A 27549-nucleotide genomic window follows, 5' to 3' on the forward strand; every position below is an offset into this window, starting at 1 on the left:
CTACGGCTCTCTGAGATTTTTGCAGCTCCCCCAGACAGATGACATCTGTAGGCGAATCCCGGAACCTCACTTGCTACAATCTCCTGGTCGACCTGTACCTATTAAGATGATACATGAATTGAACCTAATGAAGACGAAATGAGTCCGAGGTCCAACGATGAAATTTACTTAGCAATTCTGCTTCAAGTGGTTGAGGGAAAACCTCGGAAAAAAAACCCCACCCAGGTAACTTGTCCCATTCATGACTTGAACCCACCCCTCATTTTACCAAGCTGACCATTACTCCACAGCACAGTGCACATGATGGAGGGATATGGGACAACCTCGAGAAAAACTCTCAGAAACCATAGGTTTATCCATAACAAATACGATACAGCTATCACCAGAATTCGAACCCGGATATGCAGCCATTTAAGCCAGTGGTCTACCAACTGAGCTATCAAGGCAGAATCACTGCATCATAAAAGACACGAACGTTATCTCATGTAAATATACATATTATATGTGATTAATTGCTTCCCACATTACTACGTTAGCATGTCTAACTGTGAAACGAGGGGTGTGAGTTCAAGTCCTAGTTGGAGATTTTTCCAAAATTTTCCCTCAACCAATTGAAGCAGAATTATTGTTGGGTAACTTCTGGCGTTGGGCCTCGAACTCGTTTTGCCATCATTTATTCACATCTCATGATCATCATTACCATAGCCTGAGTTAACTTCACGGTACAACATGCTGTACATGTACAAGAGCACGATTGTTTGGCAACAAGTATCATTCAGAGAACAGGAGTGGTAAAGTAAAATAAGCCTCAGACTGTGGTGCTACCTTCGGGCCCCTATTTCATATAACGGACAAAAATAAATAAATAAATAGGTAAGTAAGCAAATAAATAAGTAGTCACAGCTCTCACCACCAAGTATATCAACTACTATAGGTGGAAATCACACTGTTCTTAACAGCAATGTTGATAAAAACAGAAACAGATTTAATGAGAAAAAAAATTGCTGAAGTTTTTCACAGAAAATTCTGTGATCCATGTAAATACTTACATAAGAACGATGTTGTGTTGAAAACGCCATGGGAGGAATGTAAGATAACATGATTATTACCAATCTCCGATCGCCAAAAATGATTTCGTTAGGTTTTGTCAACCTTTCTTCTCATTCATGAAGCAAGAAATTAAATGTTTTCTTGCTAATTCGTGCGAAGATATTTTTAGGCCTACCTAACGTTGAATTAATTCAAGGCTTACTCTTAAGGCTGGTTCACAATAAATCGGGAATGGAAACGAGAACGAGAATGGAAATATCGTTAAAATAAATGTATTTAAATGTGGGCATTCACAATTAACTATTGTGAACGCTCACATTTAAATACACTTATTTTAACATTGTTTCCATTCTCGTTCTCGTTGTCGTTTCAGTTCCCGGTTTATTGTGAACCGGCTTTTACATAGATCCTAATATTCAGTACATAAACTGAAGAAGCAAGAAGGCTGTCATACCTTTTGGTTCATAATGTGAAACACCAAATGGACCTCTACGCCCAATAATTTCATAAAGAATGATGGCAAAGGCATAGACATCTGCCTTTTGTGAGCCACATGGTGAATTGTTGGGTTCACGAAGCAGTTCGGGAGCTTTCCAGAATAAATCTGCAACAAAGAAGAGGTGTTAACTTACTAGATATTTTAGGTAGTATTCCAAAATGTGTTTTAATCAAAATTCGGTACCGGTAATTTGACGGAGTTTACTATGGGACCAATAGCTAGTGAAGTCAGGAATCAGAAAATTGCAAGGAAATGTTTAATACCACGACAATGAAATTAAGTTATGTCGCGTTCCCACAGGGGGTTAAAAACGCTTGTGTCAATTATGCTTTCATAAGCCACTACCCATGTGAATACGGTGTAGCAAGATTGCCTATAGATTTGTTCCAGCAAGCAATTCAGAACGCGTTCGGAACTAATACCGAACTTCTTTCGACACATGTGCCAGTTGTGTATGGTGTCAGAACTCGTTCGGGATTTTACGTTGTTGGAACGTTTCTTGAACTGTTCTTTCACAGCCTTCGGAGTTTTTTCTCATATTAAAATTATATTCATCATCCAAACTTAATTCTTCGGAAAATATATCGCTATCACCTTCCAAACCACTCATAATGGACTATTGTTATATTTTAACCTGCCTAGTCCGAAGTATTTTAACCACAACTTCAGATTAAACCACAGTCTAGCATATACAATCATGAAGCTTGAGTTGTTGAAGGTACTAGAAACAATAGACTGTGCCGCTACTATTTCGCAGTGTCTGTAATGTGGCGATAGTAGTGATCCTAGTGGTTAGCAACTATCTATGGATGCATATTCCCTACGTATTGAGCTTCGTGTCTGTAGCCTATATACTAGACTGTGATTAAACCCTCTGCACATGCATCAGTAGTCCAGAATTCCCAGTTCCTGCTCTTAATCAAGAACCAATTTCACTCGTTCTGAACGAGTTCTAAAGCATGCTGGAACAGGGAAGTGGGAGTTCAGTATTTGTTCGGAATCAGTTCTAGTCTTGTTGGAACGCACATTGAGCTACTGCGCATGAGCAAGCAGTTCAGAATCGATTCTGAACCATGCTGGAATAAACCTTATGACGTCAAACAGCTTACGATTTGATCGTGATGGGCTCAAATATGTTTGATTTTCAGTCGTGGCTTTGGTGAAGCACGATGTCTTAAGCTTGTTTTTAGATTTAATGTTAAAGATACAATACGATTTTTGGAAGGAACTATACCAAATGGAATCTATTCTTTACAATCAAGATTGGATGAGTACCAGGATCGTGATAAGCGGGCAGCAGCAGCTAAACGAATCTGATATCCTAAATATACCAGCATTTGGACCGAAGAAAGTTATAATGAAATTTAAAAATTTGAGAAGTTCTTTTTTTCAGGATTTGAAGAAAATTTCTGAGAGTGAGAGATTAGGAAAGTTTACTGATGAGATCTACAAACCTAAAGTTGTTTAGTTTATGAAAACGAACTCTTTCATTCGACATTCTAATTATGTTTTGGCAGTTATTGCTTGTTTCATACAGTATTTGTGTCATATTTTGTTATTAGAAGTCGAACTCACTCTAACAAATCTTCAAGCCTTCTGTCACTCTTAACGAATTTTTTAAATCCTCGGGATGGTTTTTAAGCTCTCCTTCAATAAAGCTTTGCGTTATAGTATCCACTGCCTAATCCACCAGCTCCTTCTACTGTGTTTTCTTTGTTGCAAGAAACAAACGATTTCATTCGCTAAAACTGAACACATAACCACACATCCTTCAGCAACTAATACGTCCATGGCCATCTATCGACTGATTACCACAGTCTAGTATATACAGTCACGAAGCTTAATATGTAGGGAATATGCATCCATAGATAGTTGCTAACCACTAGGATTGCTATTATCGCCTCATCACAGACAATGCGAAATAGTATCGGCACAGTCTATTGTTCCTAGTACCCTCAACAACTCAAGCTTCGTGACTGTATATACTAGACTGTGTGATTACTGTGAACGCACCACGCTTTCCAGAAAGCAGCAACTGGCATGGAGCAACCACGACAGTTAAATTGACACAAGTGTTTCACGCATAAAAGTAGGTTTATTTCTATGAATAAATATACAGAAGTAAAACACCCGGAGGTCGTGTGAGCAAGATATTTCTTTATCGAATAAATAATTTAAGTTGCAGAGTACCGGGTACTATATTCAGAGTGAGTGATGTGAAGGCAGAGTAATATACCAATACGACAACAACAACAACAACCGTAGTGGACAGAAAACCGAAGAACTTTGTAAACTATATTCTACTGCTACCAAAATCTACAAAGTTTCGGGAATCGAATCCTGGTCATTAAGAAGTCGCCATCTAACTGAATTAATTATGGTTGAGTCTTACTGTTTTTTGAATGACTTAAATGCACAAAGTTTTCAAGATATCTTGGCTAACAAGATAACATAAATATATAAACACTTACTTCGATAATACTGATGTTCCCCAATGCTATCATTTTCTGCACAATGCCTCAGGTCATGCAGACCGAAGTCTGTGATCTGCAGCACCCATCGACTTGTTACCACACAGTTGGATGATTTGAGATTACCATGGAAGCCCAATATGGAACCATGAATATACAGCATGCCCTGTACAATAACATAAAACAATTCATGAACAATGTTATTGTGTTGTCTCAAATTATAATTGTAAAATAAAAAGATGTGAACAATAATATTGAAATTTAAATTATAAATACTGTATAATGTATAAATTTCAAAATTTCTTTTTAAACACTAAATATGATAGAACTACACGAAATATTAAAACGTGAATATGTTAAAATCTTAAACGTAATATCTCCTGGTCTAGTTGCCTCATAAGTAGTGCCTTGTTGGTATCACTTGTGAAGTTCAGACCTGTCTTCGGACAGTTGACTAAACAACAACAAACTTAATTGGTTTGCAGGTAAATATCACTTTACTCTTAAATTACTTTAAACAATAAAATCTGGAAAAATCACTTAATTACACAGTATGTAATCTTTCATACAACCTACGAAGAAAAGCAAGCCATAAATCACATAAATAGACACTTTTGGCAATGGGAAACATAAATCTTTTGAGGGATGCTAGGAAAGATACTATTTTTAAAAAATGTGTACAAAATAATGTGGATTTTATATTCCTCACAAATATGGATCTAGACAAAATACTATCAAAGAGTCATAATGATATTATTTAAGACATCTTCTAGAATACTGCTTCTTAGATTATAGCCAAACTGAGAAATATGACAAGAATCAACAATTTAAAAACGCCATTAATGCAATAATGAGAAGATACTGTCACAGAATATCTGATGTTACATTAATACAATAGGGAAACGATCAACAGAAAATTAGTTCTGTTCTAACTGTAATCATGATATCATTCACTGTTATAAACAGTTTCAATAGTACAAAAAAATTTGAAGTCTTAAAATGTACCGGTAGTTTCTAATTTATGAATGACATTCACGTACATTTGCCACAATATTTATAAAATATAGTCACATATTGTAAGCTCAAACCAATACTATTGCTATGTAGCCTATAATAAATACTGATACCAACTTCCCCTGTCTTCTTGAGGAAACTGCGAGAAGATCAAAGCTATTATTTTACGAACCCTCACCCTACTAGGGTGTAAAGGATATAAACTTAGGATCAATATGTCTGATTTTAGTGTAGTTTCTTAGTTGAATAATAAATAATTTACCTAAAATTACCTTTTCAACAATAATATTACGGTCTTAACATTGTTTATAATTTTTTTTCCAAAAGAAAGTAAGAAAGAGAGAAGAGATGAAGAAAATAAGTAAAAGACACATTTATGTTTATCTTACCTTAATAAGATCATGCACTAATGAAGCCATGAACATCATGTCCAATTTAATATCTTCATTCTCTACTATATCCTGCAATTAATTATAATATACAAATGAGTGTTTTATAGCAGTATATACAGTATCTGTTAGAAACACTATAAGCTTATTATTTAAATTAATAAACAATCTGCTGACTATCACCCTTGTTATTAATTTTAACTTTGGGAGGTAATGAATTCCGCCTTATTTGTGTTTTCTAGTAAAAAATATGTTTTCTTATTTTGTAGAAGAATAAAAATCAGAGGAGATTTTGTCAACATACTTTAAATAACATACAACATATTCATTTCGTGCTTAACTACTTTCAACCTTTAAAATCTCAGAAATGCAGTTCTCCTCTTCCATTGACTGATCTAGAGCAGTAGTATGGCAAAATGGTGCTTCTGGCAAAAATATTTCTACTCTCTAACATCTACTTATCATTTTTAAAATTCACGTCCGTGACTATCTCTTACTTCTTTCTCATCGAGATAAAGTAATATGATAAAAGAATACCAAATATTTGATTCATCGAATATAACAGTAATCTTCATTTTACGATGTTTGGTGACGTATACACGTTCATACCATGGCATGATTGTGACTACAATAGTATTTAAATTCATGAATATAACAGTATTTTACTTGAAAATTTTAAATATACAAATCAAAAAAAGTTTGGAACCAAACAGACTTTAAGAGCCTTTTCATAGTCCAGTATTAATTGAGTTTGAATAAGGAAACCCAGTGACTACTTTAACCATATACAATAAAATATTAAACAAAAATTACTTTTAACTTTTTTATTGAGGCATAAATAAACAAAAAAAAACACAGTACTGTAAGGAGAATTAACTGTTAGTTCAATTAAATTCAATTGACAATATGGACATTAAAAGGAACTGTTTCAGTAATGCGTCATGCCTCCTCTGGTTCTGACAAGTGCCTGAATGCGTCTTGGCATGCTCTTGATCAGGTTGTCGAGATGTTGCTGATCTAGATGATCACATTCCTGGATCGCAGCCTCTCTGAGCTCCTGGAGGGTTAGAATGGGTGGTTGACAACGGCGAATGGCATTCTTTAACTGGTCCCAAGCATGTTCCTTGGGATTTATATCCCATGAGTAAGAAAGCTATTGTATATGGGTTATTCTGGAGGCCTGAATTCGTTCATTTACATACCTTCCTCGATGTGGCCGGGCATTGTAATCTTGAAAGATAAAATCTTCACCAAAATGTTTCCTATAGGGGATGAAAAGGCTTTTTGGACAATTTCTCTCCAATATTTCACTGCAGTCATATTGATTATGATGGGCACTAGGGATGTTCGTAAGCCATTATTATGCCTGCCCAAAACATGATACTTCCACCTCCCTGCCTATAGTATTGTATGGAATGACGGGTGTGGGCTGCATAACCAGGTACTCTCCAGATTCAAACTCTTCCTGAATTAGGTCTTAGACAAAGTCTTGTCTCATCTGTGAATAGAACAGAACCCCACCTCTCTTGCTCCTATCTCTGACGCTCTCTTGCCCATCGAAAACGAGCTGCGTGACAATGGCGGTTGAGTGGAGATATACCCATGGGCGTCTTGCATGCATGTTCATCACGTGAAGACGATTTCTGATGGCCTGGGTTTTATGTGCTTCTCAGTGGTCTGAAGGAAAGCACTTCGTAGCTCTGGAGCATTGGTTTTTGGCTCCTTATGAGCTAGACACCCCAAATAGGCCTACCTGTCTTCAGCTTGAGTGGTTACCTTCGGATGACCTTCTCGGGGCCTATCTGCTACTCCATTTGAGTCCAGACAACACTTCCAGGTCTTTCCAATAGCACTATGACTAACGCCAACACAGAGGACAATCTGCCCATATTTATATAATAAGGTGATAATGAGCACATGATCATTTACTGCTATGTGTTCAGGCATATTAACCTTATTGTTAGAATCTCTTCAATATACTTTATTTTAAGGGAAAAACTGTTTAATATCGTGCATTGATAGAATTAAATTATGCAATGTTATACATAATTTTACTAAACAATAGTTTGTTTATTAAAATTGGTAACCATAGCAACATGATTAACTTCAATAGAAGGGGAAGACATTTATACAATCAGTGGGATAACATAGCTTTGTTTTAAAAGGGAGAAAATATACAGGGTGAGTCGTAATTATATAAAGTATTGCAGAGTATTCTATACACCAAAACAAACATAGTTTGTCATATAAACGTAAAGCCAATACTCATAGTTATCAAGACATGGCAACATTGCCTTATTTCAAAGCTAGTCTACTGATTACCCGTGGCTAAAATCGGAACTAACAGTCGATGTTGTTTTATGGTTAAAAGAGATGTATTCATAGTTGGCCATGTCTTGTAGTTATGGTGATGTTATTAAATATTTACACCTTAGCTTTGCCAATGCTACACAGTAAAGAGGAGAAAAAAAAAAAAAAACAAGACCAAAGGGCAAGACAATTACAGAGCTGCAATTTTATGGATATAGCATAAGTATAAATTTTTAACAAATAAATAAGTAAACTTGGATTCTCACTTTGAGAGAGGAACAGAGATTAAGGGTGTTTGAGAATGAGGTTCTTAGGAAAATATTTGGGGCTAAGGGGAATGAAGTTACAGGAGAATGGAGAAAGTTTCACAACACAGAACTGCACATTGTATTCTTCACCTGACATAATTAGGAACATTAAATTCAGACGTTTGAGATGAGCAGGGCATGTAGCACGTATGGGAGAATCCAGAAATGCATATAGAATGTTAGTTGGGAGGCCGGAGGGAAAAAGAAAAAAGATCTTTGGGGAGGCCGAGACATAGATGGAAGGATAATATTAAAACAGATTTGAGAGAGGTGGGATATGATGATAGAGACTGGATTAATCTTGCACAGGATAGGGACCGATAGTGGGCTTATGTGAGGGCGACAATGAACCTCCAGATTCCTTAAAAACCATAAGTAAGTAAGTACGGTAAGTAAACAAGCAAACATCACAAGAATATCATTGTTGCAATGTAATATCTACTTTAAATTAATTGTAGTAAACAAAGATGTGGACCAGTATCATTAAGGATATAACACGAAGAAATATTTCCTTTCTTCTGCCTAAAATGGATATTTCACATCCATAGCCAGTCACTTAACTTTATGAGATTTTTAAATCCCAACCCTTCTTAAATTATAGGCCTAATCATCACTTCCATTTGTTTATTTTTCTTTTAACATAGGCTGTACAGAAATTCAACTCACTTCAAAACTGTGCCAAATTTTTTTAACCTAATTGTGCATTGTTAATAAATTTTGACAGACTAAAATTTATGCATTTATAAATAATGTGGTACGAAATTTAACAAAATGGTACAGTGTATTATTTTATCTAAATATGTACTACAATTTACTGAGAAATTGATATCTATGAACAACAAAACAGGATTCAAAGGATGCAAACCACGTCGAAACTAGTCAGTCAGGTAACATACCACCATAATTTATAATACTAACACAGTGAAGTAGTTATTACTTGTTCAATAACGTTCATCAGTGAAAACTACACACTTACCTAACCAACTAAGTTGGACTACTATTGTAGGCCTAACGTTACTCTGTTCTTACTCAATAAATTATAAGATAATACAAAAAATGACATGATAGCACCACACTAATTTATTTGGAAGAAACATGAATACCAGTCAATAAAGTCAAATCTTGGATCAGATCTCCAATTTCTCTTTCATGAAGCTAGTGCATTATCAGAAGTTAGAACAAAAGAATGACACTGAAACTTTTACCTTTTCTTCTTCTAGTTGAAAGACGATTTAATCATGGTGTGGTCAAATAGATAATCACTTTCCTCCAAAAGCTATCTATATTTGATCCTCTAATGATCCACGTAAGATATATGATGAGTAAAATAACTTGTATCACGTTATCTTCGTACACATTCTATGCTAATATGCTACTAGTACACTTTTCCCTGACAATTTAATATTCCATTCAAATGTATTTTTAACTAACTGACTGATGGATTGACTCAATGACTGACTAACCAACTACTGTAGCTATAACCCCAGATCACATTATAACAGATTGATCAGTCTCATGGGCTTTGAAGGCAACAACTTTGATCAATTTCACTATGTTGCCATCTAGCGACTGCAGAAGAAGTCACATTATAACTCTTATTTGAATTACATGAGGCAACTGCTTCCATCTAGCAGTAGTTACCAAACGACAGTGGCGATTCTGGTGGGTGTTCTCTTCCACATGTTACTGTTTTCAACATGGGGATGGCCAATCTGTTATATATTTGATCAGGGCTATAACTAACTAAAAGTAAGGCCGGTACCGGTATTGCACTATCAAAGTTCTTTCATCAAATTCTTTGACGATTTTCTGCATGTCGTTACATTTGATCAAAATTACCATGGCAACGGTTTGAAAATGGTGGATGAACATCAGCTGTCACGAGGCAAATTATGACACATCGACGATTTCTAGTTAGATTAGTGAAATGACACTTACCAGTGCGACCGACACATGTTTTCTTTCGAAGACAATAATAATATTAATAATAATAATAATAATAATAATAATAATAATAATAAAAATAATAATTCATTGCAACCATACGAGTATGCAATATCAAGTTTGTATATGCAAAAGTAATAATAATAATAATAATAATAATAATAATAATAATAATAATAATAATAATAATTCATTGCAGCCACACAATACGCAATATCAAGTTTGTATTATACAAAAGTAGAGGTCATATACATGACTAATTAAATAAAAGGACAATCTATATATTGAGCGGTTTCAAAATAGATTATTACATAGCCATAACCTAACCTGCAATTTAAAACTACTTCCATTTAGTTTCTTAATTTGAGTGGGCAATTTATTAAAATGTCTAATACCAGTACCAATAATAAGGTGACTGCATTCAATGTTCTCAACTAAATACTGAAATGTGTGGAAGTGCATTCTTAGGTACCTAGGATATGACTCCTAATCCTCACACTTCAATTCTTGCATAATTGAATAGTGTAAAATGTTGTTTTATTTAACGACGCTCGCAACTGCCGAAGTTATATCAGTGTCGTCGGTGTGCCAGAATTTTGTCCCACAGGAGTTCTTTTACATGCCAGTAAATCTACTGACATGAGCCTGTCGCATTTAAACACACTTAAATGCCATCGACCTGGCCTGGGTTCGAACCCGCAACCTTGGGCATAGAAGGCCAGCGCTATACCAACTGTGCCAACTAGGCCGACTTTGAGTAGTGTAAACAACAAACAAAACAATAGAACAACATATTTTTTAGGAGTGATACTTTGCTCCTTACAAATCATATAGGCTTACTTTCACTTCGAATATCAACATACGACTTATGTAGGTTATCGGGCTTCACACATACAGTCTGTTTTGACGACCACATAAAAATGACAAAAAATGGCTCTTACAATATTTGTTGTTTACATTCTTCAATTGTATTCACAATTCTCATATATCTAACTCTGCCTTGGAACCCATAGCCTAACCAAACATTTCTTGATTTTTTTCTTTTATGTTGTAGCTTTTATTAATAAAAGGAATATTAATATCGGGCTCGCTCTTGCAATAATGGCGGCATTTCCCTCGGATTCCACATTTGTTTCCACAGCATTCTATACAGAAAACTTGATTTGGTGAAAGATCTTTGATGTAGTGTAATAGCATAACTTTCATTCAAACTTCGCGTTAAATCCTGGTCATATTCTTTGGTCACAATTTGATCAAAGAACTTTGATAGTGTAATACTGGTCTAACCAACTAACAATAATTAACTAACTAATTATAACTAAAACTAACCAACTAACTACCGGTACTGTATAATTAACTAATCTACCACAACAGTAACTAATTGCTGGTAACTAAATACCTAAATAAATAACTATATTCGGTACCGGTAACTAATCAACTGACTACTGTAGGGTATGTACACTGTAATGTAACCTAATAAACTAATAAAACGAAACTAACGAAACAGAACTGAACTGACCTGAACCAAACTAAAGAAAAATTTAAAAGCAAAGTTAAAATTAATTTAAAACAAAAACTAAATCATATTTTAAGCACTAAATCTAAGTTTAAACCAAAAACTAAAAGTAAAACTTAACTAACATAACTAAATTAATGAACTAATGAAACCAGCTATCGAAATTGATTGACTGACTGACTAACCAATTGGTTCGAGACTGTTGGGCTTTTATATCAGAACCGAAAAGCAGTTCTTGGTATTAGATTTCACAGATAGGTTCCCCTCTTCCTACCTTTATTGATGATGGAGCTGATAGCCCATGTCTAGGGACCTGATTGTTTTGGTGAAAGAAAACTCCTGACTTCGGTCCTATATCTATACATGCTTCTATTTTGGTGTGTATTTTATGAAATAAATAGCTACTTTAACGCACATTTCTCATTATCAAGTTTTATTTAAAATGCCTATTGCTTAAAATTTTACACACACAATACGCACAATATCACATTCTCAGCATTAAAATAAGCCATACATCCCCAAAACACACCTAGTATAGTTTCAACACTATCTGTACGAAGGGTTGTGCGACAGTTGGTATTTTGATGTAACTTATGCAGGTTGAATGCAGAGAAAGCCAAGAGATATGAACGTTATGAAGCAGCAGAAAAAATAACTATTACAGCAGCCAGAAATATACAAACATTTCTGAATGGAAGTTCTAAACAAAGCATCTAGCGAGAGGGCAAAAAAAAAGGGGGGGGGAATAAAGACTAGAACTGCGCTGAAGAACTTTTTTTTTGGGTACAGTATATTTAGTAATTTTTGTGATAAAGGGATCTTATTTCGAAGCAATCGACATATTTTGCGCAAACCAAACAAATTTCGCATATTTCGTTGCATCATGTCGTTTAATTAGGTCACATGTAACTAAAAGGCAGAATACCGCTAACAATGACATTGTATTGTTTTCGCGTTTAGAAAAGTTAACTATCATAGCAGCCAGAAATATACAAGCATTTCTGAATGGAAGTTCTAATCTACATAAAGCATCTATAGATAGGAGACAAAAAAAAAAAAAAAAAAAAAAAGAGAAATGCAGACTAGAGCCATACTGAAAAACGGTTTTTTTTTTTGCGGTATATTTAATAATTTTCATGATAAAGGGATTTTATTTCGAAGCAACAGACATATTTTGCGCAAACCAACAAATTTCGCGATATTTCACTGTATTACTGTATATCGCTTAATAATTGACACGTGTCTAAAAGGCAGAATGTAGGGTAAGGCTAAAAATGGCATCTGTATTGTTTTCGCGTTTATCTTTGTTCTTAAAAAAAAAAAAAAACAGGCTCCTAGAATGTAGCTCCTAAATGTTGGATGTTTCTGAGTCTATGAAATGGTGCAAAAAATCAAAATCTCGCACTACACAGTGAAGTTCTCATAAATAACTCTTCATTAACCAAGTAGGCCTACTGTAAATACTGTAAATACAGCCAAGAAATCAATAAAATTATACAAACCAACAAGAAGATAAATATATAAATAAGTGACTATAAATAATAAAATCGGAGGATTATATTATGGAACCGATGTTCACAGTTTTTTACTTCTAATTTTATTAATTTGTGTTTTTAAATATGCTTACTCATGTTTGTGCAGATCGTCTTGGCAATGACCTGAAAGTAACTCATGCTGTAGATATAGCATTTAGAAATTTATTATTTCTTATATGTCTGTTTTTCTATTATCATTATTTTATGATATGTAACAAACATTATTCCTTAAAATCTATAGAAATTGTACTTAATTGTCTATTAGCAATGTTACATGATACATTTATCTTACTACACGAAAATGATACAGAACACAAAACACAAACAAGTGAAACCAGGTTAGATTACATGATACATTTAACTTACATATAGACTTCCTTTGGCACAATAATCTGTTATGATGAGAACACGCATGGGCTCAAGACAAGCACCAATGAAGGAATTAATATTGTCATGACGTATATCACGCAATACACGCATTTCCTTCATCACTTCACGAGGAATGTCCTTCTTCTTGGAAAACTTAAGCTCTTTGATGCGCACCATAACACCTTTGTACTGACCAGTTGCTGCAAATACTTGAGCCCCACATCGTGACTCATATGACGTCGCACTCACCAAGCTCAGCTGTAACAAGACATCCAAGTTAATACATATTCTACAAGAAATACAGGTTGTAAATATTAGGCCTATACGTACTAGTACCAAAATTTTGACAGATTTCATTTCGCCAAAATATTACACTCTTGTATTGTTCCACATCTTAAAGCTTCAATGCTAGTGTAAGATCTATGGAATACAATAAATGGAATGAAAAATGGAAATTAAATACAGATCGTTTATATATAAAATAGTCCCAATACCTTTTGCCATTATCTTAGTAATTTGATCGCAATTATTGGTAATTTACATGTCCAATAATTTCCGTATTGTTAGTAATTTAAAGCATAATGTCTAGAAATAACACTAACTTATGACTTAATTGTTAACTGATAGCGTTAAAGCGCATTTACACCAGCACAACATTGTTGGCAAAATAAGTTAGCAACAAATCGTATTAGACCAATGTTGATAAGAAATTTTAACAACACTTTTCTGTATTGAGGTCTTTAAAACAAATCAACATTATATATCTTGATTAAACAACTTTTAACACTATATCACTTCGGAAAACATATTATGTGTCTTTCTCGTGTGAAATTTACATTATCTCGTTAACATTTTTCAGCCTATTAATGAGGCAATGTAAATTTAACAGGAGAAAGACACATAATACCGGTACGTTTTCCAAAATCAACATTATTGTCAGAATTTAGATGAGTTCAGGATGTTGAGAAAGGAATATGAGCTATTATTTTCAGGACAACTTTTTAAGTTCCACTAGTGACTATTTTCCTGCGTTTCGAACCACTTTGTTCTGTTTTTTTTTTTTCACTCATAATAACTCTACCAATTATGTTTAATAATCCGTGGCGCTACAGCCCGTGAAGGGCCTAGACCGACCAGCCGGCTGCTGGCCTCACGCCCACATGCCGAAGCAGAGGTGGACGATCATCCAACCAGAATGGAGGTATCGTGTGGTTAGCACGATGATCCCCCCAGCCGTTATAGCTGGCATTCGAAACCGGATTTCGCTACCTATCGTAGCTCCCCAAGCGCATCACGATGCTGGGTGGGCACCGGTCCTATACACTGGCCGAAATTTCATGAGAAAATTTCTTCCCCCATGAGGACCCGAACCAGCGCACCAATTATGTTTAGATGTCATTATTTGATCTTCTGTTGAGACAATAATTATGTAGGCTAATTTTTGCCAATTTTCGATGAAAAATCTAATCAATTTAAAACTTTAGTAAAGCTTTAGTTATGCATTTTTAAAACCCAGTGCAAAAGCCATATTTATGGGAATCTTTTTGTTTTAGTTTAAATAGGCCTGTATAGGTACCATGGTTCTGACTCTGCAAGTTAGTGTCAAATTGTGTTTAATTACTTGAAAAAATATAAAGGTGTAAAAAATTTTTAATAATTGAAGACCTCCCTGGAATAAGGATGTAACCAATAAAACTGTCATTCATGTCAGGATAAAGGAAAATAATTTCATCGGAGTAGGGTGACCAGATTCACATCTATAAAAAGAGGACACAAAGCTTAAAAAAGGACATTGTTCGAAAAAAGAGGACAAAAAATATGTATTTAGACTTAGGCTTGAGCCTATATTATAGTTTAAATTACGTAAATATCTATTTTATTAAAAAATATTAAGTACAGATTTAGGCTTATATCATGCTTAAAAGTATGTTAATATCTATTTTATTACAAAATAATTACGAAAAACTTAATAATAATAATAATAATAATAATAATAATAATAATAATAATGATGATGATTTTACAGTTAGCTACATCTGAAAGTCAAGAGAACTATAATTATTAAAGAGGACAGAAAATATCTGTTTAGATTTATATTCGCACCTCGACCTCTCAATTTACTAGCAACCTGTGAACAACGACCATAACAAGGAGGAGCAAAGTGAGTTATGATCGTCGGCAAACAATATATTCCGTCCATGCTGCTGTCACCTACTTGCACAAGCGGAGTTATGGGGGGCACTGCCAGCCCCCAAACTTGTCTGAACTTTTTTTCTTCTATTATTGTTAGAAAGTATTGAATTCAAAATATCTTTTTTTGCTTTTGTTTATGATTAAGTTTCTGTGCTTAAATTGATGAATTAATGTCTTCAGATCATGTGTCTGGACTATAATATATATTTTAAATTTCTGAATGTATAAGAATTTCTATACCTCATTTGAGGAATGGAAGCACTGTAATGTTTCTTTTGCAACAGCTTGTACTCATGTGTTAGAAGTCTGCAGGTGTTCAGGCGGCCACTTGGAGAAATATGAATAACATACTGCACAACAATGCAGAAAAAGGAAAAGTGATCCTCGTGTAATGAGTAAACTTAAAGACGAGAGTAAATAAAATAATTAGAGTTTATATTTCATGTATATTCAGGAAGGTAAGCTTCATATAAAAAGTTTCTGTTAGCACTGATGGTACCACGTTCAATCTATAATGGAGGGACGAGGTAAATGAGTTCCCCATAACCCCATTATGTGGGGATTCTATAGTTTTGCTTTGCCCCCCCCCCCCCAAGGGAACGGTTCTCTCTCCGCCTATGCCTACTTGGAAAATTACTTGAAAAAGGCGCCAAATCAGATAATTTCAAAATATCAGGCATACAAGTTACGAAAAGCAGGACATTTCTTGATTTTTAAAAAATCCGTCCAGACCTCGGACAAAGGCCTAAAAAGGAGGACATGTCCAGACAAAAGAGGACGTCTGTTCACCCTACACGACATATTTCATTAGGCCTATATTTACTATCATAATCATTTGACTAAATAAGGATACAAATTTATTTATTGTTATAAATAATGCTTTAAAATTACTTTTGTGCGAGATCGTGCGTATTTGCTTGGTTTCCGCATAAAACCAATCCGCGGAAAGTTTAAAATTCCACATTCAGTATTCCCAACCTAACACACATAACAATTTCCCTCTTCTTACCGCTTAAGTGACATTGATTTTACTGCTTTAGGTTTTTAACATATTATTTTTAGAGACGTTCAATATAGTAATAATTATAAATTGGAAACTTACCACTGCAATTTCACCTAAATTGCACTGTTAATTATTGTTTTTAAATATTTGCAAAAATTAAATAAACCCTACAACTCCACTAAAGTTACTGCATTCGTGATGCAAGTAACATTAAGGAAGCCGTGAAAAAATCAACAAGATTCCAGACTCATCATAGACTGGGGGAAAAAAAAGACAGACGTATATCACGGCCTGCTGAAGTATAGTAAACACAGAAAACATTTTAAAGCAACAATGTTGAAGATAGATATTTTTGTTTTGCAAATTTGCCGTCATTGAACAGAAACCAAGATGGAGATTTCATTGCAACTAATTAGAAATTCCTCTTTCAGGTATGTAATAAACGATCTTCGCACAAAATAATGTACGATACACAAGCGGTATGTTTTCTTTCAATTCTCGAAAATTAAAAAGCTCAACTACGTTTCGCTTTTTCAAACTTTTCCTCGAACATGAAAACTTCAACATACCGCTCATGTAACGCATATCACTATTTCCACATACATAACATATTTCAAGAATATGGTGTTGCATCCTTTTTCGGAGGAGATCTTCAATTAATATTAAAGAGTAATGAGTTCAGGAATGGTACAGAGTCACACTAACCTTGCTTGGAGAAGACACAATGTCGTTGTTACAATACCCGTGTAAATCTTGAGGGTCAATCTTCCACAGCAGACCTTCTATCTCCTGCTCTATTTTCCACTTGCGGTAAATGGATAGTGTTATAACACCAGCACAAAACAAGCATACAGCAAGTGTCGCTGCAGCAATCACACTGGTTTCCTGCGAATCACTTTGACACCGCTCGTGCTTGAAGCCACAACTAGGCTCATCGTCTGGCTTACGTCCTCCAGGCCAATCAATGTGACAGTCCGAGTCAGAATCAGACTCGTGTTTGAAAAAGCTCGGGCAATCCGGCTTATATTCCTGTAAGAAAATTAGAATAATATTACGTACACATTTTTTCCTGCCTGCAAGGAAAAACAGAATTTTAGACTCAATACGTTTTTAATTATTTTTTAGCTCATGACATGAAACTTTTTAGAGTACAAAGACAGGATATGATTTGAAATTAATGAAAAGCTTCTATGTACGTTAATCTCTTGAATTTTGTATGTGCCTGGGCAACTAATATTATTAACCAGCTTGTTTTTTTTTTCATAAGTTTTCGTAACCAGTCTGCAAAATCTTTGCATCAATCCTATCTCATATTTCTCTTCTCTATTTATTATAGGCCCCAGTATTTCTATAGTCTACATTTTCTGACTTAACTGCTGTAGATCCTGCAGTCTCAAGGGTTCTGCAAAGACATGTATCCGCGAAATAGCAAACATTGCGAACGATATGTGACCAGTGAATTTTGCCTACAACCCTTTCATTTAGGCTCGCACCCTACGTAGTTTACGACGCACGAGCTCTTAGAGGTGCGGCATAGTGTATCTTCAGTCGCCATACGGCATTCCCTGTAGTCACAAGTCGTGTTACGAAAGTCTTGATTCTTCAAGTGTACAAAGATAGGTAAATGTCTAGCAACAAATTCTCATTGCGTGTATATACACAATACGTACATAAAAAGTAGAAGGTCGTGTGCGAAAATGAGACGTAAATTTCGAACAAAATTTCCAAACAGATCTGTGCCTTCTGCCGAAACAATTAGAAAATTCGTTAAAAGATTTAAAGAAACAGGCTCAGTGAACAATCGAAAATCAAACAGAAAATGCAGTGTTCTTACAGAAGGAACATTAGATGAGACTGGTGAAGGATTGGGGGCCATTTTCAGCAGCGACTGTGAACATGGTAAGTCCAAATTGAACATTTATTGTTAGTACTGTTATGTATTGTAGAAGTGTCGGAGAAATGGTTACACGGTCGCCGAAAACGACACTAGCAATAGACCACGAGTCACCCGCCGTTTTCTCGCATCACGTCATAATATTGTCGTACTTTTTCCATCAGACTTATGCTTTTCATAACAATTCAGTTATTTTATTATGTTGCGAATGATATTACTGCGTACAGTTTACTTTCTTGAACTAGATATTTTAGAAAGAATAGGGATCATGTAATAAATAAAATAATTAGAAAGCAATGTGATATCTATATAAAGAATGGAAGAGTGGAAATGGCATGCATCAAGAATGGGCGAGTAGAGGATTATGAGAATTGCAAGGGATGATCGACCTCTTGGAGAAAGAAGCCCCGTGAAGCCTAAGAAAAGATGGAACGATTGTATTCTGATAAATACTGACATACAGACCGATTATTTAGTCCTGACAGCTCGGAAACGCGAAAGAGGGAAAGTAATAGGAGTAGTGGGGAGAGCTCCGGAGTAGAGATAAGAGCGAGCGGTCAGTAAAGAAATGCAGTACAGCTTAACTGTACTGGAAACACACCGCTCTACCGCATGCGTGACATCCGATCGCTCTGAAGGCAAGCGACCAACTCGAACACCCCTTGGCGTAACTTAATGGACTCGCCTAACCCAGGCGCACATTGTCGATGACTGTCAGGATTAAATAATCAGACTGCACGGGAAACTGAAAATCTATCCCACAGTTACCTCGAGAGCAGCTACAAATCTGCGCGACCACTCGTTTGATTTGTAATCACGAGTTCTGCAATATGAAAATGATAAGACACGCACGATACACTTTGAGAGAACCATAATAAAAAAATTGTTTTCGCAGCATCATAATATTTTCTATACATATATTCATATATGAGGTCTCGCCGTCCTCATTGAATAATCAGTGAGTATGAGTAGTCATACTGTAGATACCTTTGGAGAAAAATTCGTTCCGGCACCGGGAATCGATTCGAATAGGACCTGAGTTCGATTCCCGGTGTCGGAACGAATTTTTCTCCAATAATAGGTGTCTATAATATTTTTTATTTATACTTCGCATAATGACTAAGTAAAAATGAGAAGTAATGACGTCATTGTAATATGTACAATCTTGGGAACTTATGTAATACTTACTGGATTTTCTCCTTGTTGGAAACCTGACACTGGCCTCATGAGGTAATTACAAGTGAAATTGTGCAACTTCGCATTGTAGACGTAGGGAAACGGTTTGAGTGCTGCCACCGAGAAGTTACCCTCAGAATCCCCGTTGTTGTCCATTTTTATGGATGCCCCTGTAATACCTACAAAACAGAAACAATTATAATATTTTTAGTACCGCATTTCTATAAAAGGGTGCAATATAATAGCATTTACAGATATTACAGTAAGTACTACAGAAATTATTGTGCATTACGCAATCGGTCCTCATACGATATGGCAGATGTCGAGAATGACGGGTTGCCGAATTTCCGATGTTAATAGTTGTATGTATGAAGAATTTACTTGCCTGCTGAGGGTGTCTGGAAAGATTTCTGTGTTGGGATTACAAGTGACTTGACGGTGATAGAGCGGTAGCCCGGTATACATGAAGAGTGCGCTTTTAACGTAAGTGAAATTCTATTAAAAAACCAATACCGTATCACGATAATGTAAACATAACAAGGTAAAGAAAAAAGAAGTAACGAAACGGAGATTCCACAAGGAAGACTCATTCATGCCGGTAAAAACTATCATCCGTTGGGCCACGTTGGCATATGACAAACGAGTTGCAGCACAAGCACAGTTATGAAAGCTTAACTTTCCAAACTCCACAATTTTAGATTTCACTGAAATACAGTCGAACTTTTCTAATCTAACGTTTTTAATTCGAAATCGTGAATAAATCGAACTTTTTGAGCGGCCCTTTGACACAGATACCTTTACAATGCAATGTTTAAAAAATCGTCTGAAATTCGATTTTTTTTATAATTCGAAGTGAAATCCAACGAAATTTATTTAGTTTAAAATTACGATAATCAGTCCGTAAATAACGCGAGCAGACTGTCGCCCTGTCTTCGGGTGAAGAATCAGAACATCCTGAGAAACTATTGCCTACAATCGTCCAGACCATGGACCACATCCAGGAATTAAGAAGGAAGGGCAACAAAATGTGAGTGAAATAATTTTCCAATTGCTCAATAAACTCGAAGAATTTTACATGAATTAAAGATTAAACGCTAACAAACAAAAGTATCAAGCTTTAAAAAACTTTGAATGCTCAAAATTTAACAATATTGTACAAAATATTGAATAATTAGTTTTGTTCTTACTGTATTGCATCAATTTTTTATACAAGAGATTATGGGTACGATTCCCATACGGGCTCCATACATTTAGTTCGCTGGTTTGAATCGCTTCTCTCGAAAAACGTTGCTGTATTCAAATCAAACTGCCACTGGCGCAGAAAGTATGCAAACATTCGAAACTTGTCTAGGTCAATTTTGTAATGGTTCCTTCAACTTCGAATTAACCAAGTTCGACTGTACAACATTTCAACACTGCGGAATCTCCTTGTCAGTGATTGTCGATGTAGTAATAATAATAATAATAATAATAATAATAATAATAATAATAATAATAATAATAATAATAATAATAATAATAACAACAACAACAACAACGTATGTATGTATGTATGTATGTATGTATGTATGTATGTATGTATGTATGTATGTACGTATGTACTGTATGTATGTAGTCCACACCTGTGGAGTAACGGTCAGCGCGTCTGGCCGCGAAACCAGGTGGCCCGGGTTCGATTCCCGGTCGGGGCAAGTTACCTGGTTGAGGTTTTTTTCCGGGGTTTTCCCTCAACCCAAGCTGAGCAAATGCTGGGTAACTTTCGGTGCTGGACCCCGGACTCATTTCACCGGCATTATCACATTCATCTCATTCAGACGCTAAATAACATAAGATGTTGATAAAGCGTCGTAAAATAACCTACTAAAATAAAAATAAAATGTCTGTATGTATGTATGTGTATTTATTAACACTACAATTGAGGGGTTTGGGAGAAAAACCAGGCAGTTCCAATTCAGTACTTTTCGAGACAAGGAAGAAAAACCTACCGCCAAACAATAAGTATGTACAGAAGAGGCAGGTCCAAAATGCATTATAACTGTGAATGTAATTCTTGGAACTACCTGGTTCTTCGACCAAACGATAGAGCGTATTTGTTTTGTCCTCCGTGCACAAATACTCGTAACTAAAAAATGAAAAAAATTGGAGCTGCCTGATTTTTCCCCCAAACCCCTCAATTGGATATACACCCGGCAATTGGGTATACACCCGACAATTGGGTATAATAATAATAATAATAATAATAATAATAATAATAATAATAATAATAATAATAACTCACCATTGAAATATAGGACCTTAACTTGAATTGTGTCATAAGAATAGTGACAAAAATTTAAATTATAATATTTTTTTCTATTTCCTTTCCCACAGCGGTAAATACTCGTACAATCATTTTTATCATTAACTTTGAGCCCCAAGATAATGTTTATATTTAGAAAGCAGCCAAAGTATATAGATGAAAATCTGTAACTCATATTCACAGAGAGCGCATGGTAGCATAGCGGTAAAGACTCTGCGCTAAAAGCCGTAAAATCGAGGGTTCGCTTACCGATGAGATCATGGACTTTTCCCCATTGATTTAATCCAGGGATGTCAAAGCGCCTGTACTGCGTACTCATACTACAAGCAATACAAATCCAACAAGGTTCACTTTTCAGCAAGATAAGGAAATGTTATGCGGGTTTTCGAGACAACACAATGCAAGCGCTTTGACATCCCTGCTATTCCTTTCGGCCGTACAGCTCATGCATTTTGTCCAGACACTCCCCCACTGTTCCTACAGAGCTGCGCACAAGATCGGATGAGTCTATTTAAGAATTACAGGGGAATGGGTTAGTCTTTGCCTTGAACTCGGTAGACACACGCCCGACCTTCCCTTCTACTCCTATCCCCTCCACAGAAACGGTGTTCTCGTACTGCACATCGCGAGGTCGTGACAAAATGCATGAGCAGTATTAGTACTATGACCCTCAGATTTACTCAGTCTCTAACAGAAATGAGTACCAATATGTTTCCTTGGGAGAAAAGGCTGCGAGCTAACATCCCTACTGTTACTCAGTGACGATTGTTTCATGAGGTGGAAGTCTTAACATCCCGTCACCCTAAAGATGTGTAATGGGATAGCTTTGCTTTTTATGATGTTGAAAACAACAGGTAGGAGAATGGAATGGTGAGAACATGACAAAAAGCGTTTTACACCAGATGGTATACTTACTTTCGTATGTATTATTCTTCATCATTTCAATTATGAGTGTTCCATTACTAGCCACATTTCTTAGAATGGATTCATTGAAATAACCATACTTTTCAACCTCTCGTTTGAGAAGGGTATCCAGAGCACGTGCATACAACATCACAGCATCGTAAAGATAGGCTGCATATACGGACACATACTGCAAATAGAACACATTTCATTTGTTGGTAACATTTCTATGTGGTGAACTGCAGAGCCCTCAGACTCTAACTTCAGTCATATTTACTTGTTTATTATACGAAGTACAGAGAAAATATTGTGTTTTGCATAATACAGACTTTTCCGAAAATACACATTTTCATCATTCTTAACACAGAAATGGTTTCTGCACAGCATATGTCTGTTAAGGGTCCCTCATATTAAACGTTCCTTCGCCTATACTTCGTATAATGTAAACTTAAAATGTCTGCTCATATTAAACGTTCCTTCGCCTATACTTCGTATAATGTAAACTTAAAATGTCTGCTCATATTAAACGTTCCTTCGCCTATACTTCGTATAATGTAAACTTAAAATGTCTGCTCATATTAAACGTTCCATCATCTGTACTTTGTATAATGTAAACTTAAAATGCCTGCTCAAATTAAATGCTCATTCATCTATACTTCGTAAAATGTCTGCTCATATTAAACGTTCCTTTGTCTATACTTCGTATAATATAAACTTAAAATGTCTGCTCATATTAAACGTTCCTTCGCCTATACTTCGTATAATGTAGACTTAAAATATCTGCTCATATTAAACGTTCCTTCATCTGTACTTTGTATAATGTAAACTTAAAATGTCTGCTCATATTAAACGTTCCTTCATCTGTACTTCGTATAATGTAAACTTAAAATGCCTGCTCACATTAAATGCTCGTTCATCTATACTTCGTAACATGTCTGCTCATATTAAATGTTCCTTTGTCTATACTTCGTTTAATGTAAACTTAAAATGCCTGCTCATATTAAACGTGTTCCTTCGTCTATACTTCGTATAATGTAAACTTAAAATGTCTGCTCATATTAAACGTTCTTTCGTCTATACTTCGTATTAATGTAAACTTAAAAATGTCTATTCATATTAAACGTTCCTTCGTCTATACTTCGTATTAATGTAAACTTAAAAATGCCTATTCATATTAAACGTTCTTTCGTCTATACTTCGTATTAATGTAAACTTAAAAATGCCTATTCATATTAAACGTTCCTTCGTCTATACTTCGTATTAATGTAAACTTAAAAATGCCTATGCATATTAAACGTGTTCCTTCGTCTATACTTCGTATAATGTAAACTTAAAAATGCCTATTCATATTAAACGTTCCTTCGTCTATACTTCGTATTAATGTAAACTTAAAAATGCCTATGCATATTAAACGTGTTCCTTCGTCTATACTTCGTATAATGTAAACTTAAAATGCCTGCTCATATTAAATGTTCCTTCGTCTATACTTCGTATTAATGTAAACTTAAAAATGACTATTCATATTAAACGTGTTCCTTCGTCTATACTTCGTATAATGTAAACTTAAAATGTCTGCTCATATTAAACGTTCTTTCGTCTATACTTCGTATTAATGTAAACTTAAAAATGCCTATTCATATTAAACGTTCCTTCGTCTATACTTCGTATTAATGTAAACTTAAAAATGCCTATTCATATTAAACGTTCTTTCGTCTATACTTCGTATTAATGTAAACTTAAAAATGCCTATTCATATTAAACGTTCCTTCGTCTATACTTCGTATTAATGTAAACTTAAAAATGCCTATTCATATTAAACGTTCTTTCGTCTATACTTCGTATTAATGTAAACTTAAAAATGCCTATTCATATTAAACGTTCCTTCGTCTATACTTCGTATTAATGTAAACTTAAAAATGCCTATGCATATTAAACGTGTTCCTTCGTCTATACTTCGTATAATGTAAACTTAAAATGCCTGCTCATATTAAATGTTCCTTCGTCTATACTTCGTATTAATGTAAACTTAAAAATGCCTATTCATATTAAACGTGTTCCTTCGTCTATACTTCGTATAATGTAAACTTAAAATTCCTGCTCATATTAAACGTTCCTTGTCTATACTTCGCATTAATGTAAACTTAAAAATGCCTATTCATATTAAACATTCCTTTGTCTATACTTCGTATAATGTAAAGTTAAAATGCCTGCTCATATTAAACGTTATTCCGTCTATCCCATATGACAAACTAATATCTGAGAAAATAAGAAAGTTAAATAAACATAACTTACCTTATGAAAGCCATCATTCGTTAAAATCTGTGGAACGGCGAAAGAGAATGGCTCCTTTTTGTTGTACTCTTGAACTTTGCTAGTGAACTCCCTGTATCGTTCTTCATTTGGTGGACTGGAGACAACCACTAGCAATGAACGGCCGCGTTTTATGAAATCTCGCTCTTGGTCATGACAGTTTTCCACTTTATCCATATATTTTGGATCTGTGTGTGTAAAAACACCACAATCTCTTAAGTCACTGCAATAAAGTATAGCTAAGTACATTATTTGCTAATCTTCTTTCACGCACCTAAAGATCCAATAAAAAGTACGGTAATCAAAGGGCTGTTTTTCAGGACTAATTTATAGAAAAATGAAATTTGACTTCTTGATGAAATCTGTTTTGATAAAATCTTAATTTTCTACATAGTCAGATTACGCGACAAGTTGATTTTTTTAATTATTTACCTTGAATCTTAAATTCTTGGAATACTTTATGGGCATGCTCATGGAAATAATTCCAAAAAGTTTCATATTCAACAACAATTTCTGATAATTAAGCTGTTAATAATATAGAAACAAACGAAAATATCTTCATTCACATGCATGGCTCCTTTAAAATGAAATCCGTACTGTATATTACAGCTAAAAAATCGTATTAATGGATCTTCTGTTATCTTTAGCTATTTCTAAATATCGAATTTGAGCACTTCAAATTTAGAGAACGTGCTACAGCACACTATGATTGATTGATTGATTGGTTTCCAAAGCCGAATATTAGACAAAACAGTTGTTGTCTCTTCGATACTACTGTAGTTTCAACTTATTGGACTGTCATTTTCAATTTGTAAAAATTGTAGACGTATGTTAGTGGGGATTATTACACTTAGAAGCTTGGACCAAAGAGATTTTGAAACAGATATTGTTGTTTCAATTTATTAGAAATATTATAGGATATGATCCATCCAGGAAATATTTACAAATTATGTTTATGAGTTAGGGAAGTCCCCGTATGTTCCCTATGTGGGCAGTCTGAGAAAATGGCTCAATATTTCTTTATGGAATGTGAAACTTGGATGTCTAAGCCATTTATTTTTCTGTAGCATCTAATAGCAAGCATACCAATCACATGACATCCGAGAAAACTACTAACATGCAGGATGGGAAAGAATATAAATGTTTGCTTATTGTCATTCGGAAGTTATAACTTATACATACGTACAAAAAGTTCCGTTTTCTTGTAATAACAAATGACTTTATAAGACAGTTCCGTGTAGCAGAAAGTTCTGGGATGTGGTAAACCCATTAGTCACAGAAAAACCTAGCATGCATTTTATTCTTGCAATGCAAACGACGTATTATGCATGAGAAGCTGCAGAAAAACTCAGTTTATATTATTTTCTTTCTCAGAGACATGAAATCCAAAAGGAATAATTATCTCTAGCGGGAATATGCAAGATGTTGCAGAAAAGACGACGACTGCAGTAGCAAAGGGAAATAAAAATATACATCATTACTATGTGGAATTTATTTTCCCAGAGGAGAGAGATAACTTCCTCTCTTTCTGCTGTATTGTGAATATGAGTCTTGAGCGGCCCCTGATGACACCTGAGGCATCACATTGGTTTGATAATGTAAGTTTTATAAGAAGATATGAATATAGGCCTACATCACATGGATTGCGCCTGAAAGGTAGAGGCAAGAACATTTCGCTTCTTATTGCTAATAGTCTCTATTCTTTATAGCAGTGGTCGTCAGCACTCGTTGAAATGTGCAATGGGTACGCGGTGCCGTCCCGTGTGCACTGTCGTGCAACAGGGAGAGATAGAGAGCATACCCGCTAGCAACTACGAGAGCATTATAGTGCACTGCGTTTTCCGCGGGTAAGAGAGGTTAGCCCCAGCGTGCTCTGTGCTGACGACCTCTGCTTTATAGCATCAGAGGTAACCATATAGGGTAAAAGTTGGTAATATTATGATATGAGTAATATTGTCATAGTTTTTTTTAGAATTTATTACAATTTTACTGAGCGAGAGGAAGATCGGTTTCTTCCGTCAACGTATTAAGGGAAATGGACAAGTTTTATCATAATATTACAAATCTTTACCCTATAGTATAAAAATAAAAGCAGATAACATTTCAGTGTTATTTAATGCTAGGGCTTCTTCTTTTTGGGTTAAACCTTCTGTAAGTAAGGTGTTTGAAATAAGTTCAATGAAAATATGATGGATATTATGAGGTTTCAAATAGTGAATATTCTAAACACAGTAATTTGACTATTTTTCATCAAAATATAGTAAAACTTATTTCATACGTTTCGCACTTCTGCGTTTTTCACATTTATTCATTTTCTCTGAAGCCCCGGCAAAATTCCTACTCTTTCCATGTTAATTTATTTCGAA

At 35.0% G+C, this 27549-nt stretch overlaps 1 protein-coding gene across 2 annotated transcripts in view; it reads right to left on the minus strand.

The window, feature by feature from the left end:
- LOC138704812 (receptor-type guanylate cyclase Gyc76C-like) overlaps window positions 1–27549 on the minus strand; it is a 934849-nt gene that overhangs the window by 13364 nt on the left and 893936 nt on the right. For both annotated transcript variants that reach the window (XM_069833089.1, XM_069833090.1), the window contains 8 exons: window positions 25166–25371; window positions 22886–23063; window positions 19684–19850; window positions 17307–17630; window positions 13403–13663; window positions 5424–5495; window positions 4021–4186; window positions 1505–1654 (listed from right to left, as the gene is read on the minus strand). In XM_069833089.1, the coding sequence (XP_069689190.1) occupies window positions 1505–1654; window positions 4021–4186; window positions 5424–5495; window positions 13403–13663; window positions 17307–17630; window positions 19684–19850; window positions 22886–23063; window positions 25166–25371 (1524 nt within the window). The remainder of the gene's footprint in view (window positions 1–1504; window positions 1655–4020; window positions 4187–5423; window positions 5496–13402; window positions 13664–17306; window positions 17631–19683; window positions 19851–22885; window positions 23064–25165; window positions 25372–27549) is intronic.

This window comes from Periplaneta americana, chromosome 8 (genome assembly GCF_040183065.1).
Source record: "Periplaneta americana isolate PAMFEO1 chromosome 8, P.americana_PAMFEO1_priV1, whole genome shotgun sequence".
NCBI lineage: Eukaryota > Metazoa > Arthropoda > Insecta > Blattodea > Blattidae > Periplaneta > Periplaneta americana.